Source organism: Plecotus auritus (genome assembly GCF_963455305.1).
Source record: "Plecotus auritus genome assembly, chromosome: 10".
Classification (NCBI taxonomy): domain Eukaryota; kingdom Metazoa; phylum Chordata; class Mammalia; order Chiroptera; family Vespertilionidae; genus Plecotus; species Plecotus auritus.
This window is the reverse complement of record NC_137785.1, coordinates 13,622,164-13,649,866: the sequence shown is the minus strand read 5'-3', so window position 1 is coordinate 13,649,866 and position 27,703 is coordinate 13,622,164. Positions and strand designations below refer to the sequence as shown.

The 27,703-nt window shown below is 54.7% G+C and overlaps 1 protein-coding gene across 2 annotated transcripts in view; it reads right to left on the bottom strand.

The window, feature by feature from the left end:
* Positions 1-96: 96 nt before the first annotated feature.
* The window catches only part of STRN4 (striatin 4), a 28,293-nt gene continuing 686 nt past the window's right edge, over positions 97-27,703 (bottom strand). The window contains exons 2-18 of one of the 2 annotated variants that reach the window (XM_080645889.1): positions 19,240-19,343; positions 18,658-18,731; positions 17,853-17,931; positions 14,923-15,120; positions 12,582-12,723; positions 8,912-9,071; positions 8,232-8,345; positions 7,777-7,892; positions 5,777-5,952; positions 5,640-5,687; positions 5,177-5,298; positions 3,900-4,070; positions 3,611-3,751; positions 3,059-3,157; positions 2,796-2,882; positions 1,274-1,497; positions 97-1,035 (exon numbers count right to left, since the gene is read on the bottom strand). In XM_080645889.1, coding sequence (XP_080502015.1) covers positions 1,328-1,497; positions 2,796-2,882; positions 3,059-3,157; positions 3,611-3,751; positions 3,900-4,070; positions 5,177-5,298; positions 5,640-5,687; positions 5,777-5,952; positions 7,777-7,892; positions 8,232-8,345; positions 8,912-9,071; positions 12,582-12,723; positions 14,923-15,120; positions 17,853-17,931; positions 18,658-18,731; positions 19,240-19,343 — 2,001 coding nt within the window. In that variant the 3' untranslated portion in view covers positions 97-1,035; positions 1,274-1,327. The remainder of the gene's footprint in view (positions 1,036-1,273; positions 1,498-2,795; positions 2,883-3,058; positions 3,158-3,610; positions 3,752-3,899; positions 4,071-5,176; positions 5,299-5,639; positions 5,688-5,776; positions 5,953-7,776; positions 7,893-8,231; positions 8,346-8,911; positions 9,072-12,581; positions 12,724-14,922; positions 15,121-17,852; positions 17,932-18,657; positions 18,732-19,239; positions 19,344-27,703) is intronic. The other variant, XM_080645890.1, reaches the window with a different exon arrangement.

The following is a 27,703-nucleotide window of genomic DNA, read 5'->3' as shown; positions in this document are numbered from 1 at the left end:
CAACCCATCATCATATCCCCTTTCCAAGCTCCACCCACCCCAGACAGAGCCAGTCACTCCTCCCCAAGTCCCCGGTCCCCTCAACAGTCAGCACCATCTTACTCCAAAGGGTTTATTGAGGCAAGTTTCACATACAAGTCCAGGACAGAGGGACAGGGTTTATAAACAGGAAACTGGAAGGGATCCTGAGGGCTCAGGGTGGAATCCAAAAAAGAGTAAAATAAATAGAGGGAGAGTGGAGGGCGAGGAGAGGAGACTGACAGACTATCACACAGTGATAACGACATGGGGGCGGGGGCTCCATTAAAATCCCATTTATTTATACAGATATACAGGGAGTTATGGGGGACCCAGGGGAACCCCACTCCATCCTCCATGCCCCAGGGAGGGGCAAGAAGAGGACCTCTCTCCCCATGGGTGACCCCTGAGGGGTAGGGGACTGCCCTTGGAGGAGTGTGGAGGGAGGGGCGGGTGCCTCCCACAGGGCACTGCCTGCTCCCTGGGCAGCTGCTGGCCCGGAGGCGTTGGGTAGTGTCTGGAAAGCTGTGCTGAGGGAACTGGAGGGGAGGGTGGTGGACTGGGTGTGCTTCCAGGATGGGCCAGGCCCAGCACTCCCACTGAGGACAGCCTGGGTCTGGCTGGCTCCATGGCTCCTAGTGGACCTAGAGCAGGGGCGTCTGGGGTTCCTCCCAGCACAGCTCCCACCCAGGTCTGGAAGGATGGAGGAATGGGGGTTCAAAGAGAGAACCTGGCACCTTCTGGCATCTTGGAAAAGCTGATCCCCAAGGACACCCAGCCCTGGTTGTGCTGCCCCCAGAAAGCAGCTAGGAGACCAGGAGTGGGTGTCAGGGCAGAGATGAAACTCCTGGAGGCCATCTTGGAGGGTGATTCCTGAAGGAGGCAATTCCCCAGGCTGAATGCTGGGGAAGGGCAGGCCATGGGGGAGGGCCTCCTGCAAAAAGGGCCTTTAGCACCACCAACTCAAGGCAGGCAGGAAGAGGCTGGGCCTCCGGGCCTCCAGACTGAGGCTATTACCTGTGAAGACAGAAGGGAGGGGAGACTGAACCATGACCTTCAGGGCACAAGAGGTAAAGCAGCTCTGAGTCCCTCCAGGCCTCAGCCCCTCCTCTAAACGCCCAAGGACTACACAGGACGCGCCAACTGTGACTGTAGGACTTGCCACCCTAGGAAGGGCCAGGCAAAGGAGTGTGGGTGAAGACACAGGGGCTTCTGCCCTCCTGGGCCAAGCCTCCCTCTTAGCCCAGCTCCTCACCTCAGTCCCACCTGCCCAGCCTCGCTCCCCGGCCAGGGCGGGGCCAGGTGGGCATCATACAAAGACCTTGGCCAGGGCATCAGCGCCTGCACTGGCGATGAGGGCCTTGCTGGGGTGGCAGGCGACAGCATGGATGGCCTCCTCGTGCTTCTTGCGGTGGGCCGTGATCTCCTGCACACACGTTTTGTTGTCCAGGCTCCACAATCGCAGGGAGCAGTCGTGGCCTGCGCAGGTGTGGGCAGAGCGAGCGGTCATCCAGCAGCTCCGGACCCACAGTTCCTTGCTCAGATCCGACCCCCAACCCCTTGGCTGGCCTCTCTCAAGGCCTCGGAGTCAGGTGGAGGCTCAATTCTCCTCCTGCCTGCCTCTGCCCAGTCCCCTCCTGACATCCCGCCTGTCACCCTCCATAGTCACAAGTGTTTACTGAACAACTACTGTGTACGGGACCCTGGGGTTACAGTAAACAAAACAGGCCAATCTCCCTCCTGCTGTGGGAGAGACAGTAAACAAGAAAACAGAATAAACAATGCCAGGTGGTCACGAGTGCTGTGGGCATAAGTCGGTGAGGACAGATTAACCAAGAGGGAGTCAGGGAGAAAAGCCTTCCAAACAGTGGACACAGCCGGGGGAGGCCCTGAGGACTGACAGGAAGCACATGGGCTGCAACAGCCTGAGCAGCGGTGGCGGGGGAGGGGGGTCACAGCTGGGCTGGGCCTTGGGGGCCATGAGCCACCGGAGGGAGGTGGCCTGACTTAGGTGTCAGAAGGACCAGGCTGCGGTGGAGGCCAGCTCTCTCCGTCCCTTTCTGGAGGGTGCTGGCCCCTGTACTGGATCCTCTCTGCCAGGGCTACATCTCCTTGACCACACCCTCGCCCATCTCCTCGGAGGCAGCTGCTGCCATCATGGGCAGACAGAGCGCAGGACAGGAGTCCAGGCCCGTTCACACCCTCCCCCACCCTTGCTCACCCTTCTGTGCATTCACTCGCCCACACCCCACGGAGATCCCACACTGCGGAGCAGAGGCAAATGGCAGCCCCAGTTCCCACCAGCACACACCCATCACCCCCTGGGGAGCTTCGGCCCCCATCTCCAATGGCCAAGTCTCACCCCATCCCTTCAAGGCACCGCGGCACAGTCATTGGGCCTCAGTGCCCTTAACCACAGAGAGCAGGGCGGCAACAAATGCTATAAAAGCTTGTGGGGACCGAATCAAACAGACCAGAACTTCAGTGCCTGCGACCCACTGGGCTGTGCCAGTTACGCAGGTTTCCTCTTCTGTGTAATGGGGATCGAAGTACCAACCTCATCGGTTACTCCGAGGAAACGAGATGATGTGGGAAAGGGCCTAGGATGGGCTCTGCTCACAGTGCTTTGTTGTCACCGTCACGACCACCTCTCTTCCTGCCACCTAAGACTCCCTGCCCAGCCCCCCCCCGCCTGAGGAGTCCACCGGGCACTCCCTCGAGGCCAGTGCCCAGCAGCTGGGGAAGGCACAGGCCCTTGCTCCTTAGGAGCAACTTACTTCCTGACATCAAGAACACGCCATTGGGGTCCACAGCCAGGCAGGTGACAGCATCCAGGTGGGCAACCATGGAGTGCACGCATTTCCCTGAGGGCAGAGGGGCGACAGGTTACTGTCCCACTGTAGGCCTCACCTGGGAAGGTGGGGCCTAGAAGGGATGCTCAGAGCCTCCCATGTGGACACCAGGGGTTCTGTGTCTGAGCCTGGTCCACCCGCCTCCCACAAGCACAGTGAGTTGGGGAGCCAGGAAGGCAGGGCCTCACCTGTCCGGTTGTCCAGGAAGCGGATGCCTCTGTCGTCATGGGCGGTGATGGTGAGGGGCTGGTTTGGGTGACTCACCACCTGGTTGATCTGGGTTGGGCCTGGAAGGAAAAGCAGGGAGGAGGGACATCAGGGGGAAACTGGGGGCAAGGACAAAGGCAAGAGGAGGACCATTCTGCCACATCCCTGCCTCTGCCTAGATGAAGAGGAGGGCGGGGCACCCAGGCCACGCCCTTCTCAGGCCGGCGTCTCCTCTGTACAGTGGGCACAGGGCCTGTCTTGGAGTGGGCAGGAGGGGTGACGGACATTGAGATGGCTCGTCCATGTCACCAAGTAGGCCGACAGGCAAGTCCGACACTCTCCCTGCACTTAGCCCTCCCGAGACTCGGGGCTATCCATCAGGGCAGTGGCTGAGGCCTCATCTCCTCCCATTCAGAGCCCCCAAGGTGGTGGGGGGGGAGCCATCTGCAGCTGACTGAGCCTCAGTCACCAAAGCCACAGGAGCACTGGGGCCTTGGAGGTATTCAGATCCCAGCCCTGGTGGGGCCCCTTACCGCTGCTCCCCTGGGACTCCAGCGTGAGGAGGGCACTGCCAGCCTCCAGGTCATACAGGACGGTGTCACCAGAGCGGAAGGAGGCCACGATGTGGGCAGGCTCGGTGCTGGTGAAGGCCACTGAGGTGGGGATCCTGTGATCTGAGGGCGGAGGGGACGGACGGTTGCCTAATAGACCGGTCCTGCCCTGGGACTGGGGTGCAGGCGTCACCCTCCTCGCAGGGCCTCCAGCTCTATACGGCTCCTGAGTGAAGCATCAGGGTTCCCACTGTCCCCGTCCCTCACTCACCGCTGGCTGTGGGGAAGGTACAGAGGCAGGCCGGGCTGCTGCTGTTGGGGTCCCAGATGCGGATGGTGCCATCAGCGGAGCAGGAGGCGAGACGCTGGGAGGTGGGACTGAAGGCCAGGCCCCACACAGCGTCCCCATGGCCCTCCAGGACGTGGCTCAGCACGCTTGGGTCTGGACCCACCGGGGGGGAGATGGACTGCGTCAGGGCCGCCAGCCCCATCGTGGACGACGGCCTGGAGCACGAGCTCTGCCACACTCACCCAGCCTCACCCCCACAAGCGCCAGGCTCTCGAACCTGTCACCGCCGCCATGCACCCTGGCGGGCTCACACTCTGACTGCTTATCTGGGAAGATTTTAGGGCTCTGAAGGCAGCCCAGCATGGAAGCTCCAGAGGGCAGGGATGCCTCTCTGTTCCCTGCTGTCCCCTGGGGCTCATAATAGTGCTTAAAGTGGGCACCCGATACGTACCTTTTAAAACTTAGTTAAGGGAGAAGGAACAATGATGACTCTAGCCCCAGACCCTTCTTCAAAGCCTGGGCCCTGAGGGTTGGCCCCACCCTGGGCCCTGCAGTCCTTTCTGCCCCCGTGCACCAGCCTGGCCATCTCACCAAAGCCCTGTGGTCAGTCCCACCACTGCCTCTCTGGTCACTTGTGTCAACACAGGGGTGTCTGGTCGGGCCATGCTGATGCCCAATGGGTGGCAGTTCGTTTGGCCCAGAGCACACACTCTGGACTGACCCCTGACCTTTCCCAGGGTAGGACTGCTCTCAGGAAAACAGTGTAGTTCCTTAAGGGAGTACAGACCTCTGAACTCCACCACAACAGGATGCTGCATGGAGCTATGTGTGTGGTCATTTATCTAAACAGGGGTCAGAGAGCAGGGACAGACCCTGAACAGAGGTTACTTCTCCACTTAACTCTTAAAGGTGCCCCAAGAATGAAGCACAAACCCCTGCAAGCCGGCCCAGCTAATTCTTCCTGTCACCTGCTCTCCTTTCTCCTCCTGCCTGCCCTGCTCAGTCACAGACACGCAGAATCCTGCCAGGGCCCCCCAAGCCTTCACATGTGCTGCCCTGGCCCCCACGCTGATGCTGAGTCAGCTCAGCCATCTCGTCTGACTGCCACATGCTGAGTCACGCTGTTCCACGCTCAACCAGGCTGAGCACCCCCCACCAGTCCCTGCCGTGTTAGGCATGGGCAGATGCTAGCTACATGTGCGGAGGGTAGAGGCCCCAGTAGACGATGGTGGGGGAAGGAAGGGCAAGAGCTGACTCACCGTAACCATCGTAGGGGTCCATGTTGAGGTCTGGAATCTTCCAGCTGTGGATGCGGGCATCTGCCCCACCACTGTAACAGTATTCACTGTTGCTGCCCATGGCTACTGCCAACACGGGGCCCCTGGAGGATACGAAGTAAGGGGAAACGAAAAACTCAATGCTCGCCCCTCCCCAGGACCTTGCCATTCTTTCTCTACCAGCATTTTTCAGGGGTGGCCAGAGGAATTCAGCTTCTGGAGCTTTTGTTGTGCCACCGGGCAAGTTGCCTGTCCTCTGCCTTCCCCACCCCATGTCTGTTTCCTCCTCCAAATGCTGTGCTGGGAACCAGCTGTGGGGGCACTGCAAGTGCTGCAGAGCATCCGGGGCCAGGGGTGTGGGCGCAGAGGGCCCCAGGGACTCCGACCCTCCTGCTGCCCTGCCACCTGTCACCACCGCCGCCTTTGGGGACACCTCCCTCCCTACCTGTGAGCCCGGAAGGCATGGATAGGTTCCACGTCTTGCGCAGCATTCCTGTGGGAGACAGAAGTCACCGAGAGCCCCTCATCACCTGTTCCTGGGCTCCGATGCCCCCTCCACCACCCTTGGGGTTGTGCCCTCACTTCTTGGCTGTGACAGCCTTCTGCAGGTTCCAGAGCTTGAGTGTGCCGTCCTCGGAAGCGGTGAGCAAAGCCGACTGGCTGTGGTGGAAAGCCAGGGAGCGAATGCCGTCGTAGTGTGATCGAAGGGTGAACTTGGGGTTCCACGTCTTTTTAAAGGCATCTTTGCTGTCAGACAGCTGGAGGACGGAGGGAGCTGCCTCAGTGTCTTCTCTTCCACCCCAGCAGTCGCACAGATATTCGCATCCAGGACCCCAAGGACCCGTCCCTCCACACTGAGACCCATGTGAAGCACCCCACAGCCTGGCCTCCAGCCCCGAGGCTCCCCTCTTCTTCCTGGCCCTGCAGCATCCCCTCACTCAACAAGCTCTTACTGTGTGAAGGGCTGTGCCTGGCTCTGAAGAGACAAAGGTGAGCCCGAACCCTTGGGATTTCGCAGTTCACAGGGGTGGGGGGCTGGGGAGACACTCAGATCATCCCACCTGTGCACAGGCTTATAAACTACAAGCGGTGCTATGAATTAAAAATGTACTGGGAGGCCCAGCCAGCGTGGCTTAGTGGTTGAGCGTCGACCTATGAGCCAGGAGATCAGTTCGATTCCTGGTCAGGGCACATGCCCGGGTTGTAGGCTCAGTCCCTGGTGGGGGATGTGCAGGAGGCAGCCGATAATTCTCTCTCATCATTGATGTTTCTATCTCTTTCTCCCTCTCCCTTCCTTTCTGAAATCAATAAAAATATATTAAAATATAAAAAATGTACTGGGAGGAGGCACCCAGCAGCCTGACTGCCTCTGTGGGGTCAACAGGCTTTCCTCCCAAGCAAGTGACAAATAAGTAGGACTTAACCAGATAAGGGGAAGGGACTGAGGAAGGACAGTGCACGTGCAAAGTCGCTGAGGCAGGAGGCAGCAAGGATGGATGCAGGCCTGAGAAGAGGCCTGGATGCAGAAAACAATGGGGGAGGGCGGGTGGGGTATGGAAATGGCGACAAGTCCACACAATGGAAAGAGACTGGGGAGCAAAGTCCCAGAAACACTGCACATGCCCTGGAGGGTGGGGGTGTCGCTCTCTGAGGGACCTTGCAGAAAAAAAGTAAACCTCAGTGCCCCGCCCCAAGACAGAGTTCACACCTGACAAACCCTTTCATCTAGGCTTCGTCCCAAGGCCCCTGCCCCAGCTGCCACTTCTGCCACATTCTTTAGGGCCAGAGGCTCTGCCTTGTGTGACCCCCCTCACTCACACACTCCCCAGGAAGGATCAGACGCGGGGCAGCCCCTCTGCTCAAAGCTTGGCTCTGGCCCCTTTCCCAGCCTCCCACAGCTGTGCCCGACCCGCTGGGATCAGCAACCACCCGAGATCCTGCTAAAAGCTCTGGGAGGGTTCTGCCACCTGCGCAGGACACTGCACACGCACTCGATTCCACACCCCAGGTGGCCAGGGTCCACCCACGGGTCTCAGGCTAAGAGCACTGGCCCTCAGTTTCCTTTCATTCCTGCCTGACTGCGCCACCAGCCCCATGCGCACCAGACTGGCCTGATTTTTTGGTTATTGGCTGGAAGCCATCTTCCCTTCAAAGGTCTGCTCAAGTCCAACTTTCTGCAGTGTCTTACCCGCACTCCTGCCAGCCGAGCCCCCGTCCTCCTCTGATGCTGTATTTAGCTTCTGCTCCCCCCTCGCCCTGCCCCCAGCAGGTGGGTCCTGGACTTGAGGTGCACATAAGCAAGCCGGGCTGGGAGGGACGTCCCCTGGAGAAGTAGCCTGGCACCGTGATTAAGACACAGGCTCCAGAGTCCTCTAGGCTCTGCCACTGGTGAACCTGTCAAGTCCCCGAACCCGTCTGCGTCGGCACCCCTCTGTCAAACAGCTGAGCCGTTGAACGGGCTCACACGGTCCTCCCGTGTAAGGGACTGAGCACAGGCCGTGCACAGCCAGCACTCAGCAGATGCTGCCACGACGCAGAATGCCCAATGGGGGTCGTGGGGGGTGGGAACCCTGAGAACTTACATCACAGCTGAGGTCGTTGTCATTGGTGACGGTGAGATCTGCCAAGTCCCCCAGGCTCACCTCCCCGCCCCCGATAGTGTCCATGATGAAAACGTCTGAGGAGAAGCCAAAGGAACCTGGTGGGGGGAGGGGAGGGAGGGGGCAGAGAGGGGCCAGGAGAGAGAAAGAGACAGAGAGGCGGAGAGGTGAGGTGTGAGAGAGAGAGGTAGAGGACAAGATCAAGAATCATAGCTGGAAAGAGACAGGGAGAGACAGACAGGCAGGCAGACAGGGCAGGACAGACAAAAAGAGGGGGAGACAGAGACAGACAGACGAACTTTTGGGACAGGGAGGCTGCAAACTAGGGGCCGGGCCTCGACCCTGAGGACACAGAAGCCCTGGGCTTAGCTCTGCAGCCTCCCTCTGCCGTAGGTGCTGTGGCCCCGTGGGCCGGGCCAGGGTGAGGGGCCTCTTACCTTCGTGTGGCCGGGGCTGGGGTGTGCCAGGAGGCAGTCCTGTCACTTTGGGGGGCAGTCCATCCACATCCCGAAGGTCGGCCAAAATTCCCTGGAGTTTGACCCGCCGGCTTTCTACAGGGATGCAGCACCAGGCAGGAGTCACCACCAGTTCAACCCAGCCAGGCACAGGCGCCTCCTTCCCCACCAGAAGCCGCTCCTGTGGGAGCTGGGGAGCCCTGGCCCCAGAGTGCACTGGGCTCACAGTGGGGTGGGGATGGACAGAGGAGACTGAGCAGGGACCCTCCATGGACCGCACTCGCAGAAACCTCGGTCTCCAGCCATGTTCCGTGACCCCAATGGCCTCGCTGCTCAGAGTCCCAGGACCGGAGGAAGATGTAGCACTGCCCTGACTGCCTCTCCCGCTGGTCCCATCCTGTTTCCTCCCCGAGGTCCACAAGAACTGGACACACGCGTGCACAAGGCTGGCAGCCCCACGTCAGGAAGAACCGGGCCTGCCTGCGTCCCCATGGGGATTTTCCAGGGAAGGGATGCAGGCCTGGCTACTGTGGCGCGGATCTCCTGCTCTCCCTCGGTCTCCCCTCCTCTCAGGAAGTATGTCCATCCGGTGGAGACCCTGGGGCAGGAAGCAGCTGCAGGCAGCTGTGTGTGCCCCTACTGCCAGAAAACCCTCCACTCACCCAGCTCATGGTGGGCCCCCTCTCCAGCGCATCGCCGAGGGTCCGGAGAGCCCTCCCCGTCCTCTCCTGAGCCCAGGAAATCGAACTCATTGATGGCATCCTCCGAGTCGTCCTCCTCATCTTCATCCTCTATTTCCGGCACCAGGGCCTTGGCTGGCAGCTGGGGCATGGAGAAACCAGACAGTTAGGGAGCTCATGCCACAGCCAAGCCCCCCGAGCCTCCAAGGACAGGAAGCCAGGGCCCCTGCGAGGAACACACCACACCAGCCACCAGTTCCCACCGCAGGCCTTCCTCTGGGGCTGTGCTCCCCCTGCTGGGAGTCTGCAGAGGCTGCTCCCTCCTGGAGCCCCAGCCTGAGTTTGGAGACCCTCCCTCCTCCGCCTCCAGCTGTGATCCCCTCACAGCCCTCCTCCTGGCCTTTGTTCAGGCTGTTCCCACTCCTCCAATCCCTGCCCCCAACACAGTATTTCTCATGAAGAAAAGTCAATATGACAGCCTGCTTCAGGGAGAGGGGCGATATGTTTGTCTATGAGTGTACGGAGGTGCACAATCAAAGTGAGAACAGTGCCCTGGCTGGTGTTCCTCAGTGGTTAGAGTGTCGGCCTGCACATCAAAGGGTCTCGGGTTCAATTCACAGTCAAGGTCACATACCTCGCTGCAGGTTCAATCCCTGGGTTGGCCCTGGTCGGGGCATGTACAGGAGGCAACCAATCGATGTGTCTCTCTCACATCGATGTTTCTCTTTCTCTCTCTCCCATCCCTCTCTCCCTCCCTTCCACTCTCTCTAAAAATCAATGGGAAAAATACCCTTGGAGTGAGGATTAACAAAAAGAAAATGATAAAAGTGAGAACAGACCCAGGAATATAACATGTAATAATAACAAATCCTCATCAACACTGCTGGCCTCTGCATTATTCAGTGCACTGAATAAGACTCAAATCTATGATTTCACATCTCACAACATGAATGGTTACCATTGTTGCACTTATTATCTCATTATTACACACGGAGAAATGAGCTGAGCAAAGTGAAGCTCCTTGCCCCAGGTTCTCCAGGTCTTCCTGAGAACTCTCTAGATTGGCTGAGTTTTTGTTTTCTTATGTAACCAGCACACGCTACTTTTAGAATGAGAAAAAAACAGCACAGTTCCTTCACTCTGAGAACAGAATGCTGGGCAAGTGAATAATGAGTTTGCCAAGTTTTCCACAGCCGGTATTAACTGAGGGTAGGAACCAAATCATCAGATTCCCTCAATTTACAATTCCCCATCCCAGACTTGTGAATTCAAGAGCAGCCTGGGGCCCCTCACGGACACCTTTTAGACACAGCCTTATGAAATGACATCTCGCATATAATTCTCTACCCTCTCATCATGACATTTTACACAAAGAACCATCCAGGGTGTGCACTTGGAACCTCAAACACTGCACCTAAGGCTTAAGGGACTTCCAGAATTTCCAGACAATTTTGATATCTGAGTTCTGTTTTAAGTGCTGCCTTGAGAACACACCCCAACCAATACCAGGATTCTGACGACCACTAGACTCAACCAGCTCCTCTTCTCCTTCCTAAGTGGTCCCTGACTAGCCTGTGTCCTGGGCACCCATGGAGCCAGCCTCACTCAGACTGTGGACTCCTCAAGGGCATGGCTGAACCCCTCCCACAGGCTCAGCACCCCAAGCTGGGTTTGGAGGGTACACACTTGGAGGCAACACCTTTCAGGCATCCATGAGGGGCCAGCCTCTGGCCTGTGTGAGAGGACCAGAGGGATGGCACCATGGGCGAGCACCCTCCTCTTCCTTCCCAGGAGAAGACGTAGCACCAAGGTGTAGACAGCATGCCCAGAGAGGCACTGGCGGGAATCAGGGCTCACAGGACTGTGGAACCGTATGGGGCCCTAAAAAGCCACCCTGCCTGTGCCTGTGGCTCTCACTGCTGAGCCCACCAATGCCACCACTGAGCACTCCGTGCGGCAGCCACTATGCAGCCAAGGCTTCCTATGTGTTCACTCATTTTAGTTAAATCCTCAGCATCCAGAGGTAGGTACCATTATCCTCTGAAACTCAAGTTAAGACAAAGAGCATCAGATACCCAACGTTACACAGCGAGGCCCGGAGCCAGCCTGGGGGCCATGGGCAGGTCTTTCAAATCACAGTCTGGTCACTGAAGGCCTGCAGTGTGGGCATGGGGAGGTGTGACACCCTACGCAATAAGCCGCCCGCAGGCACGTAGGACGGGGCAGTGGCAGATGCAAATGCCTAAGGAAATATGAAAAGCCAGTGATAATTTCTCTGCAGGAGGAGCAGAGAGGAGTGGGAAGGTCTCCCAGAGGAGGCTGAGGTAAGACCTGCTCAGTAGTGAAAATCCTAGTGGGGGGCAGGAGGGACCAGGCATTCTGGACCAGGGAACAATGCTGGGAAGCCCGTGCTCAGGGACATGCTGGTTCTCCTGTAAACCCAACTCTAGGATCTGGCTCTGTGTACTGCCTTCCACTCAGTGAATTCAATGAGCACCTAGTCTGGGCTGAGCCACACTGGAGAGAATGTGGAGGCCAGGTCAGATCTGGCCCCTCACAACGATGGGGCAGGAGGGATACAGACCCTCACAAGGATGGGGCAGGAGGGATACAGACCCTCACAACGATGGGGCAGGAAGGTTACAGGGAGAACCCAGAGTGGCTCAGGTGGGACAGGGGATCTCCAAGAGGCTCCTGAGCCTGTGGAGGGAAGGGGAGTAAGGGTGAGTCAGGGAAGACTTCCTGGAGAAGGGGTGTGTCTGAGGTGAGCTTAAAGAAGGAAGGAGTCTGATGAAAGGCTGGGTGAATGAAAGGCCGTCTCTGCAGTCCCCCGAACCCCACTTCACAGGTATATGCTCCTGACCCCACTGTGGCACATCCCTCAGCACATGGCTGCTTACAAGCCTGCCGTTGCCCACAAGCTCTTCCACGTCAGCAACGATGTCTCCATACCCCGGCTGCCAGCACAGAGCTGGTCCACAAAGGCCCACGCTGATGTTTACTGGACAGATGAGACTATGCCATGCCTAAGGGTAGCGCTGTCATGAGGGTGAATGTGCTGGGAGCCATAGTTCGAGGTCCAGCTGAGGGGATCTGGACTACCCTGTGGGCAGAGTCCCTGAAACTGAATCCTGACATCAATAGCAGACTGGACACTCGCATCCTCTGAAGCCCCCCACGAAGCACTCCAACCTGGCTCTAGGCTGAACCCTGGGCCCGGCCGCACTCATTCAGGGAGCTGGAGAGAGAACAGTGAAAATGCCCGGAGTGGAGCTCACAATCTACTGTGAGAGACCAAAGAAAGTATCTGAGTATAACTGATCAGCTAGCCCGAAGGAGAGAGCACTGTCAGAGGGCACCCCGGGGGCTGACCTGGTCTGGAGTTCAGGAAAGGCCTCTCGGGAACCCCTGAGCTGGAGAAGGGAGGATGGAGAGAACAGGGTGCAGGTGGGGCGGAGGCGGCCCTGACAGTCAAGACCTGGCTCCTCTGAAAGTTACTGAGGCAAGGCGACGGGGACTCTGGGATGTGGTCAGCCCACACAGCCCACAGAGGGAGCCCTGAGCATCCACAGGGGCTCCCTGTTCCTGGTACACAAAGCAGGGGGATCCCCCGGGAGGAGGAAGGAGCGCTTCCTCCGGCTCACACACGCACCTTCACCCGCTGCTTCTTGTGCTGCACACTGTCCAGTTCGTCATCCTCATCGCTGTCCTCGTCCTCACAGTTCTGCAGGAAGGGGATCTGCTCCAGCACCGAACCACCCAAGCGCTCTTTGCCATCTTTGCCTGCTGCATTCCTGCCCACAACAGGGGGCAAAGGGGGCATTAGTCCTGCCATGTGACAAAGCTCAGATGCCAGGGTGAGGCTTGGTAGCTGGAGCCTGGACCCAGCTCTCAGGGGGCTGACCCACCATGAACCCAGAGGAGCCTTGACTGTGATCAGACGCAGGGCTTCAATCCAGGGTCTAACAGATGCTCACCCAACTCAAACCCCCATGTGGACCACAGACTGGGCCAACTCCTCACTGAGCTCAGACCCTCAGTTCCAGGGGACTAGCCCCCAACCCTGACCACAGGTCTCCCCACGTGTGCTGAGTCAGGAGAGCTGGATGAGAAAATGCCACTGACTCAGCAGCCCCCGTTCCCACGGCCCGGTCAAACGACAAGCACAGGCCAGGTGAGGGACAGAGATGCGCCCTGGAGAAATGGGAAACTGGTCACTACCGATGCTCAGGCTCTACAGCCAGGGGCCACAGCCAAGCCTGTGGGGGTGAGGAACCTTTTTTTCTGCCAAGGGCCATTTGAACATTTATAACATCATTCGTGAGCCATATAAAATTATCAACTTAAAAATTAGCCTGCTATATTTGGTCAAACATTTAATTAACTCACCCCTAATGCCTTGGCAGGGCCAGACCAAATGATTTCACAGGCCTTTTATGGCCCTCGGGGCGGACCTTCCCACCCCTGCTCTAGAGAGCTGGTCAGTATATGGTTCTGACCCAGTAGAGAGCCTTCCCCCAGGCAGCCAAATCCGTCACTCGCTTCCTGGCCCCCCATGAGTATCCTCCCAGCAGAACATCTCTGTGCTCAGCTGCTGGGACACTATTCCCGGGTTTCCTCCCACAGCTGACGAAGCTCAGCCTCCTTTGCTGCTGCCTCCCTCAGCTTCTTTCTCTGGCCTCTAGACACAAGAACTCCAGGGCTCAGTCCTCAGACCTCCTGTCTGTGCTGCCAGCTACACAATCTCCTTCAGAGGCTGCAGAAACCACGGTGTGCTGGTGAACAGAGGTACATTTAGGAATCAAGCACCCAGTCCCAGCTCCAGGCTGGCTACTCACGACCTGCACTGGGTCACCAGGCACCCCGAACCCCACCCATCCTAAACAGCCCTCTTGGTATGCTGCTCCTCGCCTTCCCCATCTCCGTCAGTGCTGCTCCCAGCTGCTCAGACCAACCCTGGAGTCAGCTCTAGTTTTGTCCCTCTCCCCCACATCCAATCCTTTAAATCGTGCCGACTTACCCTGAAAACCCATCGAGAAGCTAACCACGTCTCACCCTTCCACCTAACGCCTACCATCTCTGCCTGGGCACTGCAGTTGTCTCCCAACTGGTCTCCCTGCCCACTAATGCCCTCTACAGCCGTGCCGTCCTGAAGCAGACGGCGGGCATCAGATCACGTCACGCCCCTGCTGGAACCACTGGCTTCCCACAAGCCTAGAAGAGAATCCAAACTCCTTATCTCAACCAGTGAGGCCCTGTTTGATCTGACTCCTGAGATTTCAGCCTCACCACAGACCACAAGCCCCAATGCCGCCTCGCTGGCCTGCTGCTGCTTCCGGAACATGCCAAGTCTCCTCCGCCTCAGAACCTTTACACGTGCTGTTTCCTCTGCCTAGAACATTCATTCTTGTTCCAACTACTTCTCATCCTCCATTTCCTGTACTTCTCTGCCCAAACATCATCTCCATCAAGAGGTCCTACCTACCTACCTTACCCAAAGCGGTACTATTCTTCCCATCACTCTTTCTTACTACCTTTCCTTTTCTTCACAGCACCGAACATCACATCACTGATTCTGATGAATGACAATTATGGCTGAGAGAAATGAATAAGAGCTCCCCAAAGGGGGTGTCTGTGTGCTTTGTTCCCCGCCAGGCCCTGGCAAGTGGCCTGGGGTCCGCCTTCAGCGGGTGCTCAATGTCTGCTGAGGGGCATACAGGCCTGAGCCTCAGGAGAGGGGCCAGGCTGGAGATGAACCGTGGTGTGTTATCAGCACTGAGGCAAGGCCGTGGGAGAGTGTGTACAGGGGACCCCGTACAACATTGGGGATCCCACAATGAGGAGACAGAGGGTTCTGGAACAAGCGAGCCCGCAATGTGTTCTAAGAAGGAAGTGGCCAGCAGAGCCCCTGGGGCATGGCTCACTTTTCCGACACTGGCTTCGCAGGAGGGAGGAGGCACAGAGGGATGGACCCGTCGGACCCAAGGGCTCACCTCTTGATCTGTTCCTCGATCTGTTTCACCAGCAGTGACTCCCCACCGCTGAGCCCCCCGGGGCCCGGTGTGGCCCTGGGGCCCCCTTCGCTGGGCTCCACGGTCCCATTGAGCTCCAACGAGCGTCCCAGGAGGGATCGCACACGCTTGGACCGCATGTCTAGGATGGTGTCCGTGTAGCCCACCTCTTCCAGGTACCTGCATGGAAGCAGAACCAGGAGGGTCAAGCATCCTGAGCCTTCGTACTGCGGGCTTATGGAAAGGACAGTACATTGGGACTGCCCTTTTGGAGAAGCAACTTAAGATTACACACCAAAAATTTAAATAAGCATGCCCTGACCCCACTGTTTCACTTTCAATACAGTGGTGGCTTTACATACCAGTGCTGTCGCACGGGTGCTCACTGCGATGCTGTTCAGGAGACCAAAACACAGGAGCCAACTTACACATCTACCGACGAGGACTGTGGAAGCAAATTACCCATGGGGACATGAGGCAGAAACTAAAGAGGAAGAGTGCCACGGGAAGCTGGCCACGATAAATGGCTTAACAAAAATTGTAAGGTACATGTTCCATACAATTCAAGTGTTTGTTTTTAAAAAGAGTGCTAATGATTAAAATAATAATAATAAAGTTTAAAAGCTCTGGGCTGTGTTGTTCAGTGGTTAGAGCGTTGGCCTGCACACCAAAAGGTTGCGGGTTCAATTCCTGGTCAAGGGCATGTCCCTGGGTTTGCAGGTTTGATCCCCATCCAGGTCAGGACCATGCAGGAGGCAACCAATCAATGTGTCTTTCTCATGTCGATGTTTCTCTCTCTCTCCCTCCCTCCATTTTCCCCTCCAAATCTCTAAATCAATGGAAATATCCTCAGGTAATGATTAAAAATAAAAATAAAATAGAATAAAGTGTTAATAAACTTATAAGTACTAGGGGCCCAGTGCACAGATTTGTGCACAGGTGGGGTCCCTCAGCCTGGCCTGTGCCCTCTCTCAATTCGGGCCCCCTCAGGGGATGTAGCAGTGCCCAAGTGGCAGGCAGCCAAGGAGGAGCCCCAGCCAGGGCTGGGCACAGTTCTGCTGCCACTCATCCTGGCCCCGCTGCGCCTGCTGCCACCACTCACTCGGCTAAGTAGCACTCCCGCTGTGGGAGCACACTGACCACCAGGAGGCAGCTCCTGTGTTGAACGTCTGCCCCCTGATGGTCAGTGCACATCATAGCGACCGGTTGACTGGTCATTCTAGTTGTTCGGTTGTAATGGTTGCTTAGGCTTTTATATATATAGATAGAAAAAACACACACACACACACACACACACACACACACACACACACACACACATTTGCAGCATGCCCCCACAAGGCCAAGAAAGATACACACTAAACTTAAGAGCAGTCAGTGACCTCTGAAGAATGGGATTAGGGGCATGAGGAATTTTGGAACTTTATTTACTCTACAAATGAGCATTTATTACTTCTGCGATTTATTTATTTAATTCTTACCCAAGGTATGTTTATTAACGAGAGAAAGAGAGAGAGAGAAACATTGATAACATTGATCAATTGCTTCCCATATGTGCCCCGACTGGGGATCGAACCGGCAACCTCTTGGGGCACAGGATGACACTCTAAGCAACTGAGCCACCCAGCCTGGGCTAATCCCACAATTAAAAAAATTGAAGCCAACTGGGACTGGTCTAAAAGTGAGGGTGATGGGGGGAATCAATTATCGGTGGCTTCAAAAAATGTGAGGTGAGTCCCTGCTGGTCCTCAGGAGGCTCCCTGTCCCTTTGGGACCCTGCCCCTCGCACATTAGACAGGACTCACCTTCCCTGCTGTCTCATCTTGTGTGCCTGCATGCGTATGAGGCTTCCCCTCCCACCACGGGAGGAGGAGGGAAGCACGGGGGTGAAGAAGTTGGGCTCTGGGCACAGACTGCCCGAGATCACCCCTTGGACCCTCTGCTTAGATTAGCTGTGTGACTTTATGCAAGCAGATCCCTCTTTGCATCTTGGATTTCCATCTGTGAAAATGACGGGAATGGGCAGTTATGCCCTACAGGGACTCATGTGAGGAAGCGATGTGTGCCAGATGTTTAGCACAGTGCCAGGCGTATACTAGGTAGTTGGCAAGTGTTACCTATTGCAATCATGTTGTTGTTATTGTTTGCAATACACTTAAGTTAGCAATTTCACTTCCAGATATTCACTTACGGAAATCAAAGACACAGACAAATAACTTCCTGACGTTTGTTACATTGTCTATATTATAGACTCTATAAAAACATCTTCAATGAAATACACAAGAAGGGATTGGCTATGGCAAGTTATGGTTACTCATGCCACAGACTATTACACAGTTCTTCAAACGATGCAACCTAACTAATTATAAGAAAAGACGTTCACAACACTGAGCAGAAGCAGCGCATTAGAAAACACTGTGAAGGGGAAGCCGGTTTATAAAACACAAACACAAATGCACAGCCATGAAGAGACTGATGGTATACATGCCAAAATGTTATGGGTATGAAGTTCCTTGGGTGGTGGAATTATGAGTGATTTCTATTTTGTGTGTGTGTGTGTGTGTTTCCCTATATTTCCCAAATTTACTAAAATACACAAATCTCTTTAGTAGTAAAAAATAATTTAACATTACCCCTAAAAAAAGAAAAGCAACGGGCATTTGGGATTGCATTCCAAGAGTGGGGGTCTTCCCCGTCTGCCTCCTGCATCCAATCTTCCCGCCCTCTCCCCAGGTGGGGCTCCGCCTACATGGTGACAGGCCATCTCAGCTGTGTCCAGCAGGGATCCTGATAATTCAGTGTCCCCAGTGGGGACAGGTAGGACTGTGGAGTCTTCAGGCTTATCTCCCAAGCCAGGCATGGCCTTCATCTCCTTGCCCCGCCCCCATACCCCTGTTCCTTTGCACACTCACTGTCGAAGAAGTTGCCGTCCCTCCTTCCACACCAGTGGGCTGTTCTCCAGGGTGACCGACTCCACAGGGCCATTGGAGACTGGGGGATGGAGAGAAAGGAGACAGGCTGTTTTAGTCAGGGTACCACCACATACCCATCACCACCACCCCCACCTTCCTAACCCTCAAGCCCAAATTGGTCACTGTCATGGGTTCTGCAGAGTCACTTTTTGAGTGTTTGAAACCTCCTCTTCCCTCCACGCTCCTTATCTCTAGTCTCCTGAATGGTCATTCCCCAAACCACCCCCAGACTATCTTCAGACTCAGCTCTAGTTATGCTATTTTCCCACACAGGAAGCTGGCCCAATTCTGAGAGAATGGGCAGACTCAAATGGATTCAAGTCCAGCTCTGCCTCTTCCCAGGTGTGACCTTGAGCTGGTCAGTTTACCTATTTGAGCCTGTTTCCTCTTCTGAGAAATAAAGCTAATGATAGCAGTACCTAGACCTTTTGGGATTGTTGTGTGGATTAAATGAGATCATCTGTTCATTTTATTCATCAAATATTGATGGGACCTTGTGTGTCTGTCTCTACTTCACACAGAACAGCAGGCAGGACTGGCCTTCTTCACCACTACCCACCCCTGCCTCTTCCCAGGGGTCCAGCCCCATGCCCAGTACCTGACAGAGCAGCCTATGGGGAGGGGCCCTGAGAGCGAGTCAAGCCCTCCCCAGCCCCTGCCAACGCTGCTTCCTATGGAGCAAAGGAAGAAGAGGCGGCTTCAGTTTTGTGGGAGGAGCAAGTGGGGAGGTTCAGAGGGTGGGTACCTTGTTCTGACAGTTCTGGTTTCTTCTCTCCCTGGTTCAGGTCTGTCCCAAACTTCAGTTTATGATATTTAGCCCTAAAAGAACAAATGAGTAACAAATGAGACAGAAGAGTAGACAGGACAGCACTCACCTCAGGAATTCCAAATCCCCAGGCCCCCCCAATCCACTCTCCTACCTCTGAGGCTGAGCTCCCCCAACCTGCCCACAGTATAAAGCAGCCTGGTGGGGGGGGCGCCACATATGGCGCTGTGAAGAACCCACTCTCCAGAGCCTGGCAGGCTGTGATCCCAGCCCCAGGAGTCCTGAAAGAAGTCCTCTCTCTCCAGAAGCCACTGTACCCACCAGGCAAGCGGAAGAGAGGAGATATTACGGACAGATGGTGTTTGGCACACAGTGGCCACCATCACTATGAATACTGTCACTGGTGTCTAACCTGAATCCACCTACTATGTCTTGTTCTGTCCCCTCTCCTAGAACCGCAGGGTACTGGTGACGGGAGAACACCTGATCCCAAACCTCCCTCGGGGGAAGGCTCTGCTGGAGACTGACTTCTCAGAGGCAGGACCAGGCAGCAGGGCTCACCTCTCCTGCTTCAGCGCATATTCTAACATCTTGATCCGCCGCACCAGGTCTGTCTTGAGGTTCTCTTGCCCTTTCCTTTCTCCCTGGAGGAAAGCCACCTGAGCCTGGGGACACAGGAAACAGGAAGACAGCAGGGCTTAGGCTCACTGATGTGTGCCCCTTCCTCACTCAGGGCACTTAGCACCAACTCCTACCCCTACAATGACATGCAGCAGCCACTTCTTCAGGCATGAAGACCCTGAGCCAGGGTTAAATGGCATGTGAGAGGGCATGCTAGTTCTGCTGCCAGAGTCCCTGCCATGTCACCCACAATGAAAGACCTGAAGAGGAGTCCTTAACCCCTGAAATACTGAAAGCGGGGCCAGCTTGGGCATAACCTATCCCTGCCTTTTGGGGAGAAGTCGGCGTGGGGATGAAAGTGGTGAGGTAGGCGCTAATAGTCCTGGGGTCCTCCTCCTCCCCCACCCAAAGGCAGGTGCTGTCCCTAAGACTGCTGGTGGAGGCGTCTCACTATTCCTACCAGAGCATCTATCTCTGGGAGGCGTAGGAAGCTACTTCTGGAGTTTAGGGACAAGAGTGGGTGGCTTGGCTCAGCTCCTGCTCCAATGCAAAGCTTTACACTGTGGGGACCAATCGTCCCACTGAAGTCTGCCCAGAATGAGACGAGCCACAGACATGACCCAGGGCCCCTGCCAACCACTTCACACCGTCTGCTGGCACGGGCTGCCCCAGTCTGCTCTGGTCTGTCAACAGGTCATCTGGAGACACTCGGCCAACGACCTACGAGGCAGGATCCTGGCCCCTGGCCACGTTCCGGAGGCCCTGTGCCAAAGCCAAGTGCAGGACTTGTCCCTGGCTTCTCCCCTAGTGTGCCACTGTTCTGGGCTGGGCAGCCTCAGCTCCAGCCCCACTCACCCACCCACCTGCGGCATGAGTTCAGGTAGGTCATCAGCTTTCTCTGAGCCTCCATTTCCCCTTCTATAAAATGGGGCTTATGAGAGTGCCTGCCCTCGTGTTAAGTTCACCTCAGTCCAAGACCTAGCACAGAAGACGGGCCAATAAATGCAACTCCTGCCTCTTATTATTTTTATTATCCCTGTCCATCCTTCCACAATGTTGACATGGGCCCCTTCTTTGTGGGAGCTCTGGTCCCTCTGAGACCCTAACCCAGGGGTAGGCAAACTTTTTGACTCGAGTGCCACAATGGGTTCTTAAACTGGACCGGAGGGCCGGAACAAAAGCATGGATGGAGTGTTTGTGTGAACTAATATAAATTCAAAGTAAAGGAGCGGAGGGGAGAGCAAGAGAACCCTCCGCTCTTTCGGCTCCGGCCCGCGGGCTGTAGTTTGCCCACGGCTGCCCTAAACCCATCAGCAGGGATGTCTGTGGCTTACAGGCCTCCTGCCACCATGCACAGCACAGCTGCGTCTACTGCAGCCAATCCCCGCACATCATGTGCTTGCAGGAAAGGACTTCAATGCCTCCACCAGAAGCCGCAGTCTGGCCCCAGACACCTTTTCCAGGCCGAGCCCATTCTCAAAGCCTCGCTCCAGGACGGCCAGTTCCCAACAGCCTCTCAGGTGCCCACCTGCACTGCTCCCCATGTCCCTGGGGCTCGAAGGGCCCTGACCTAGCTGGCCTGTGCATGTGGAGTGCAGCACAGCCCTGCTATCACCTCTGTCCTGCTCCAGGGACCAGGTCTCCACCTCAGGTTAGCAGAGAACTGAACACATGCTAAGTACTGCCTGACACTGCCTGGGGGCGGGGGAAACAGGCACATTCATAACCTTCGCTGGGGTCATAAACTGATGCACTTGCTGGAGGGCAATCTGGCCAGATCTATAAAAATTTTAAATGCACATTCCTTTTGTCCTAGCAGTTCCACTTCTAGGAATGATGGGAACTTATTGTACTTGTAGGAATTTATCCTTTAGGCATAATGGCAATGGTAGGTTCCTTTTGAAAAAATAAAAAGGGATACACATGCATTAATATATGACAAAAGTATCATTCATTCATTCACCGACCCCCAAATATTTATTTTATTTTAAAAATATTTTTATTGATTTATTATTTATTTATTTTTTTTAGAGAGAGGCAGTGAGAGAGAAAAAACATCGATGTGAACGGAATATTGATTGGCTGCCTCCTGCACAACCCCTACCGGGGATCAAGACCACAATCTGGGCTTGACAGGGAACTGAGTTGGCAACCTTCGGTGCCCGGGACAATGCCCAACCAACAGAGCCACACCCCAAATATTAATTGAGCCCCAACTACTAGTATGTATCAGGTACAGTTGTAGACAGAAGATACAGTGCTGAACAAGATGTGGCTGACATTCTAGAGGGGTTGTGGGGCAAACAATGAATGAATAAATATGTCACCAGGTGTGCCATGGAAAAGAAGCCTCATCTGTCCATTGTGAGGATGGCACTCTTCCTCCTCCTTAACACTTTTTTCTCTCTACAGTTTAAATCAACACATACATATATACAAACATACAAACATACATACATACGTACACATTAAGGCCAGACAGATAGACTCACAGTGATCAACATCTTGTAAGTTTGAATTTCCATCCTTTTTAAAAAATATATATTTTTATTGATTTCAGAAAGGAAGGGAGAGGGAGAGAGAGAAACATCAATGATGAGAGAGAATCATTGATCAGCTGCCTCCTGCACGTCCCCCATTGGGGACCGAGCCCACAATCCAGGCTTGTGCCCCTGACTGGAATTGAACCCGGGACCCTTCAGTCCGCAGATCAGCGCTCTATCTACTGAGCCAAATTGGTCAGGGCTGAATTTCCATCCTTTATGTATCTTCTCAGTCCCCCAAATCTACCTGTCCACGCGTCATTTTAGAAGGTGGGGGTAGAGGTGAAGAAAAGGCTGATCACCAAACCCAAGCCCCGAGGTACCTCCTCACTATCCTTCTTGCTCTCCTGGGCTTCCATTAGAGAGCATTCCACTTCCCAGCGCCAGAACAGCCTGCTGAGAGCCTACACTCATCCAACATCCAACACCAGCAGCTGCCTATAACAAGCCAGGGACTGTGTGAGCACTGGAGGAATAATGGAGAAGACGAGTGGTTCCTGTCCCCACAGAGTTCTCCGTCCAATGCAGAAGACAGGCAAAAGCAGTGACAACCAACACACCTGTGACTAGGACCACCAAGGATGTTATGGGGAAACGGACATCTAGTCCACTTCTGGAGTTGAGAAGCAGTAATAGCTCGTCTAAGACCTGAAGGCTCATCAGAAGTTAGCCAGGGCAGTGGGGTGTGCTGCTGGCAGAGGACAGACAAAAGGTGCATGGTGAACTTCAGGAACTCTAAAAGGGCCAGTATGTGCACCCCTATGTTCACTGTAGCATCCTACATAATAAAAGGCTAATATGCAAATCGACCAAATGGCAGAACGACCAGTCGCTATGACATGCACTGACCACCGGGGGGCAGATGCTCAATGCAGGAGGTGGCCCCTGGTGGTCCGTGCGCTCCCACAGGGGGAGCACCACTAAGCCAGAAGCCAGAAGCCGGGCTTATGGCTGGCAAGCGCAGCGGTGGTAGCGGGTGCCTGCCTCCGCGGCATGCTAAGGACCCCTCGGGGGATGTCCACAGGGAGCAGGCCTAAGTCAGCAGGTGGACATCCCCCGAGGGGTCCCAGACTGTGAGAGGGCACAGGCCAGGCTGAGGGCCAAACCTCCCCCCCGCCGGCTCAGTGCACGAATGTCATGCACCGGGCCTCTAGTCTATAATAATAAAACCGTAATATGCTAATTAGACTGACGTCATTCCGGACAAAGCCACGGCGGGCGGGGGCCGAGGCAGCTGCCGGGGCGGTGGGGGACGAGCCCCTCACACGAATTTTGTGCATCAGGCCTCTAGTTATTTACAATTACCAAGAGTCCATCAGTAGATAAGTGGATAAAAAAGCTGTGGTACATTTACACAATGGGATACTACTCAGCCATGAAAAAGGAAATCTTAACTTTTGCAACAGTATGGATGGACCTGGGGAGCATTATGCCAAGTGAAATAAGCCTGTCAGAGAAAGACAACTACCATATGATTTCACTTATATGTGGAACCTAACAAACAAAATAGAAACAGACTCACAGATAGAGATCAGACTGACAGCTGTCGGAGGGGAGAGGGGTGGCAGCGCTGGGTGAAAAAAGGTGAAGAGATTAAGCAAAGAAAAGAAACACACTCATAAACACAGACTACAGTATGGTGATTACCAGAGAGAAAGGGGCACAGGGGAGGTAGAAGACAGTAAAGGGAGGATAAATGGTGATGGATGGAAACTTGACTTATAGTGGTGAACACACAATACAATATACGGATGTAGTACAGACTTGTATACCTGAAACCTATATAATTGTATAACCCAATGTCATCCCAATAAATTCAATAAAACATTTCTTTAAAGGAGCATATAGAAGAAACCATAAAGAAAAATAAAAAGGCCAGTGTGGCCACATGAAAATGTTACAAAGGTAATTTCAGCTATAATGTGGAGAACAGATGGCTGGGGAAGGGGGTGGGGTGGGGTGGGGGTGGGATGGCAAAGCTAAAGGCAGAGACCAGTCACACAAGGAGGCAGTCCCAGAAATCCCTGGAGCCCAGACTAAGATCGGGGCTGGGGCAGGGAGGAGATGAGGGAATTTCAGGTAATGAGGAGGGACTGATAATACCCAGTAACTTTTGTCTGTGGGTGAGGAAAGTGGAGAATCTCAGTCGGCCCACTCTGCTCTGTGTCCCCTTCCCAGTTCTTCTGGTGAAGGAGGGAGAAAGAACCAGAAACATGTGGCTGAAGTATGGAATCCCATGGAAAGGGGAAGTGCTGGTGGCCAGTCCCTGTTAGCTGGCAAACGCCAGCAGCCACCACAGCCTGGTCTGCGAGTGCTGTGGCGGCTGCCAGGTAAGTCCGGAATCTGGAAGTTCTCTACTCAGCAGATCCACCCACTGCCGCTTCCTCTGGCCAGACTGTTCGAAAATACACAAGCCCAGAACAGTTCTGAGACCCGGCTGCCGCCTCTCCTGCAGCTGTTCCCTCTCTCAGCCAGGCAACATCTAAAGGCTTCCCAAGGAGCCTTAGCCTCTCAGTCCTCCCAGGAACTGATGCCTCTCTATCACTCTGCTGACCTTTCTGTCCCAGCCCCCAGGCAGAGGTTCCCCAGATGGTCTCATCTAGCCCCACATCTCCTCCTTCCCAAGCTCCAGGATGAGTACCCATGGATCCCTCAAAGCTCCTTGTGAGGCTAGAAGTGGGGAGGGGTCAGATCCACAACTCCTCTGCTGCCATATTCACATCTCTCTGCCGCTGCTCCTACATGAATGTCCAACTCAGATTCCCCCATGAGGGTCCCCCTGTCCGCAAGGACTTGGCTCCCCTTTTAGAAGTGCCACAGATCATGGGCACGGCCACATCGTGCAGCGTTCTCTGTAGCCTCCTGTGCAAACTAGCCTCCTATTAGCCTGTAAGTTCCTAAAGGGCAGAAACCACACCACCTACTCCTCGAACTTCCCCCCCTGGCAAAGTCCTGCTTATTATCAGACCCAATCTACACTGCCTCCCTGCTCCAATCTTTGGGTGCCTCTTGGGAGGACCTCATGACGGGCTGCCTTTTCTGCCAATCCACACACACTGAGCCCTGACTGCACAGCAGGCCCTGTGCCAGGAGCTGCTGTACTGCCATTCAGAGAAAATGTACTCAGAGTTCACCAGAAAAACTGTGCTCGGTCTAAGCCTTAAAAAATCTCACAGGAGGCCCTAGCTGGTTTGGCTCAGTAGATACAACATTGGCATGGGGACTGAAGGGTCCCAGGTTCGATTCCAGTCAAGGGCACATGCCCGGGTTGCGGGCTCAATCCCCAGTAGGGGGCGTGCAGGAGGCAGCCGACCAATGATTCTCTCTCATCATTGATGTTTCTATCTCTCTCTCCCTCTCCTTTCCTGTCTGAAATCAATAAAATATGTGCGTGTGTGTGATGTATCTCACAGGAGAAGTCACACCTCTATAAGTGATAAGTGACCTGATCAAAGGTGTGTAAAAACAGGTGCTGCTGATGGGAGTGGAAATGTGGGGCAACTTGGCAGAACCAATCACCCCTTTATAAACACATCTATTCTGCTATCCCACCCGTCTATTCCACTTACATTCATACAGGGCCATATGGACATCCACTGCAGCCATTTCTCACGGGGAAAAAATTGGAACCAAGCTAAAAGTCCATCAACAGGGTTAAACTAAATGAGTTATGGTGCAAACATCCAATGGACCATAGTTATCAAAAATAATAAAGAGCTCTCTGTGCTGATATGAAAGGAACACCAAGGCATGAGTATGTGAAAAAAAAGTCACAAAATGATACATATAAAGTGGCCTCTTTTTACAGTAATAATAGCTGGGGAGGAGAGGAGGAGAGGGACAAAGGGGACTTTACCCTTTCACTTATACAGTATGTTTACACACTTCTAAGATCTTTGAATTTTTACTAATGTAACAGAACGAAAGTACAAAGCGATGCTGGAGCCAAGACATGGACAGCATAACTGGGCTCTTCCCACAAATCCCTCTCAAACTGCAAGGGCCACTAAGTGAGAGAATAAGCACATCTTTTCTCTCATTGGTCTCAAAGGTGAGCAGGTGGTGGTGGCATGACGTCCCAGAGACCAAGATTCAAGCCCAACTCTGCTATGACTGTTTGGATGACCCTGGGGAGGCCACTGAGCTTGCCCATTTGTATTGGACGGCCGAGAGGAAGAGAACATGGGCTTGAAAACCGACAGACCAACCCTGCCACCCACAGGCTGTGATCCTAGATTAATCACTGACCCTCTCAAAGTCTCCGTTTCCACTTATTATTTCAAAAGGAGGCAAGGAGATAATATCACTTACCCTCCCAGGAGGTTGCAGGGATCAAATGATACCATATATATAAAGTGTTCAATACAGTGCCTGGTACATAACATGTGCTCAGTAAGCAGCAGCTGCTACATTACTGCTGAGTGAGGGTAAGGACATTGGCTCTGCCTACATAATGTGTGTACTGCATGATCCAGTGAGCTGTATGCTGGGAAAGGGCGTGGGATAGAGTGGGACACAAAAGTGAGGGGCACTTACATAAGGATTCCTCTCCCACCCCAAGCCCGGGCTACCAAACAGCTAAGATCCCTAGTGGGGGAGAACTGTGGGTTGCTGTCCTTATTCATCCTATGGACAAAATTCAAATCAGTTTTTTGTGTTTTTATTGATTTCAGAGAGGAAGGGAGAGGGAGAGAGGTAGAAACATCAATGATGAGAATCATTGATTGGCTGCCTCCTGTACGCCCCACACTGGGGACTGAGCCTGCAACCCTGGCATGTGCCCTGACCAGGAATCGAACCATGACCCTCTGGTTCATAGATCGAAGATCAACCACTGAACCACACAGGCCAGGCTCGAATCAGTTATTAATTTGGGTCCCCACCTCACACAGATAGGAAACAGCACATCAGAAGGAGAAAGATGGGTGCTTGCTGGAAGAAGATACTGACTTCTGCTAATAACACCCTAGCTGAGGAACCCCAGACTCCCCTCAACTCATCACTGGACCCCTTCAAACCCTCACAACTCCGATGCCCGGGCTCCTGGGGACACTCTGCAAATGGAGCCACACTTCTCAGTCACAAAATCCAGCCCAGCTCCACAGACTTCCAAACACCATCTCAGGGCACATTCCTCTCCCAGCTACTCCACACACCAAGGGGTCCTTTCCCATAACGCCCACAAACACGTCCCCTCTCGGGATCCTTCTAAGATGCTTCTTCCTGCTGCCTCCCTGCTCTACAAAATGCTCCCCCTACCATCTCGGGGAACCCGGATTCCTCCTCACTGTCCCCTTCCCAGGTCCCCTGGTCTCCACGATGGACATGCCTGCCCTCCACTCCAGTTCAGCGTTCTCCACTTGCCACCCTACACACATCTCCCATCTTCGGGCCACCCCCCACCCCTCCACACCCCCAACCTGGAGTTTCTGCTCTCAAGCTCTTCCACACAGGCTCCTAGGGCACAACTTTGGGACAACTTCCCTACACTCGATAGCCACACATGCCAGGGCTCCCCAAGTTTCTTCCTCAACGAGGAGGCCACACACCATCATCCTGGAACCCCTCCAGACCCCCCCGTGATCCCCGGAGTCCTCACACAGCCATCTTTCCGTTCCCTCCGTCCAAACACTCCGAAACACCCCGCGTCGCAGGCTCCGCGACTTCCTCTCCCTATTCCGGCCTGATCGCGGCCGGACGCTCTTGCCTTCAGCGGGTCCCCAGTCCCCCCGACGCCCCATCTCCCACCCGCAGCCCATCACGCTCCACCTCCAACCCGCACCGGCTCGGACGGGGGTGGGCGTCCCTCCGCACCCAGAGCTTCTGCTCACGCCACAAAGCCCCTCCAACAACTCCTCCCA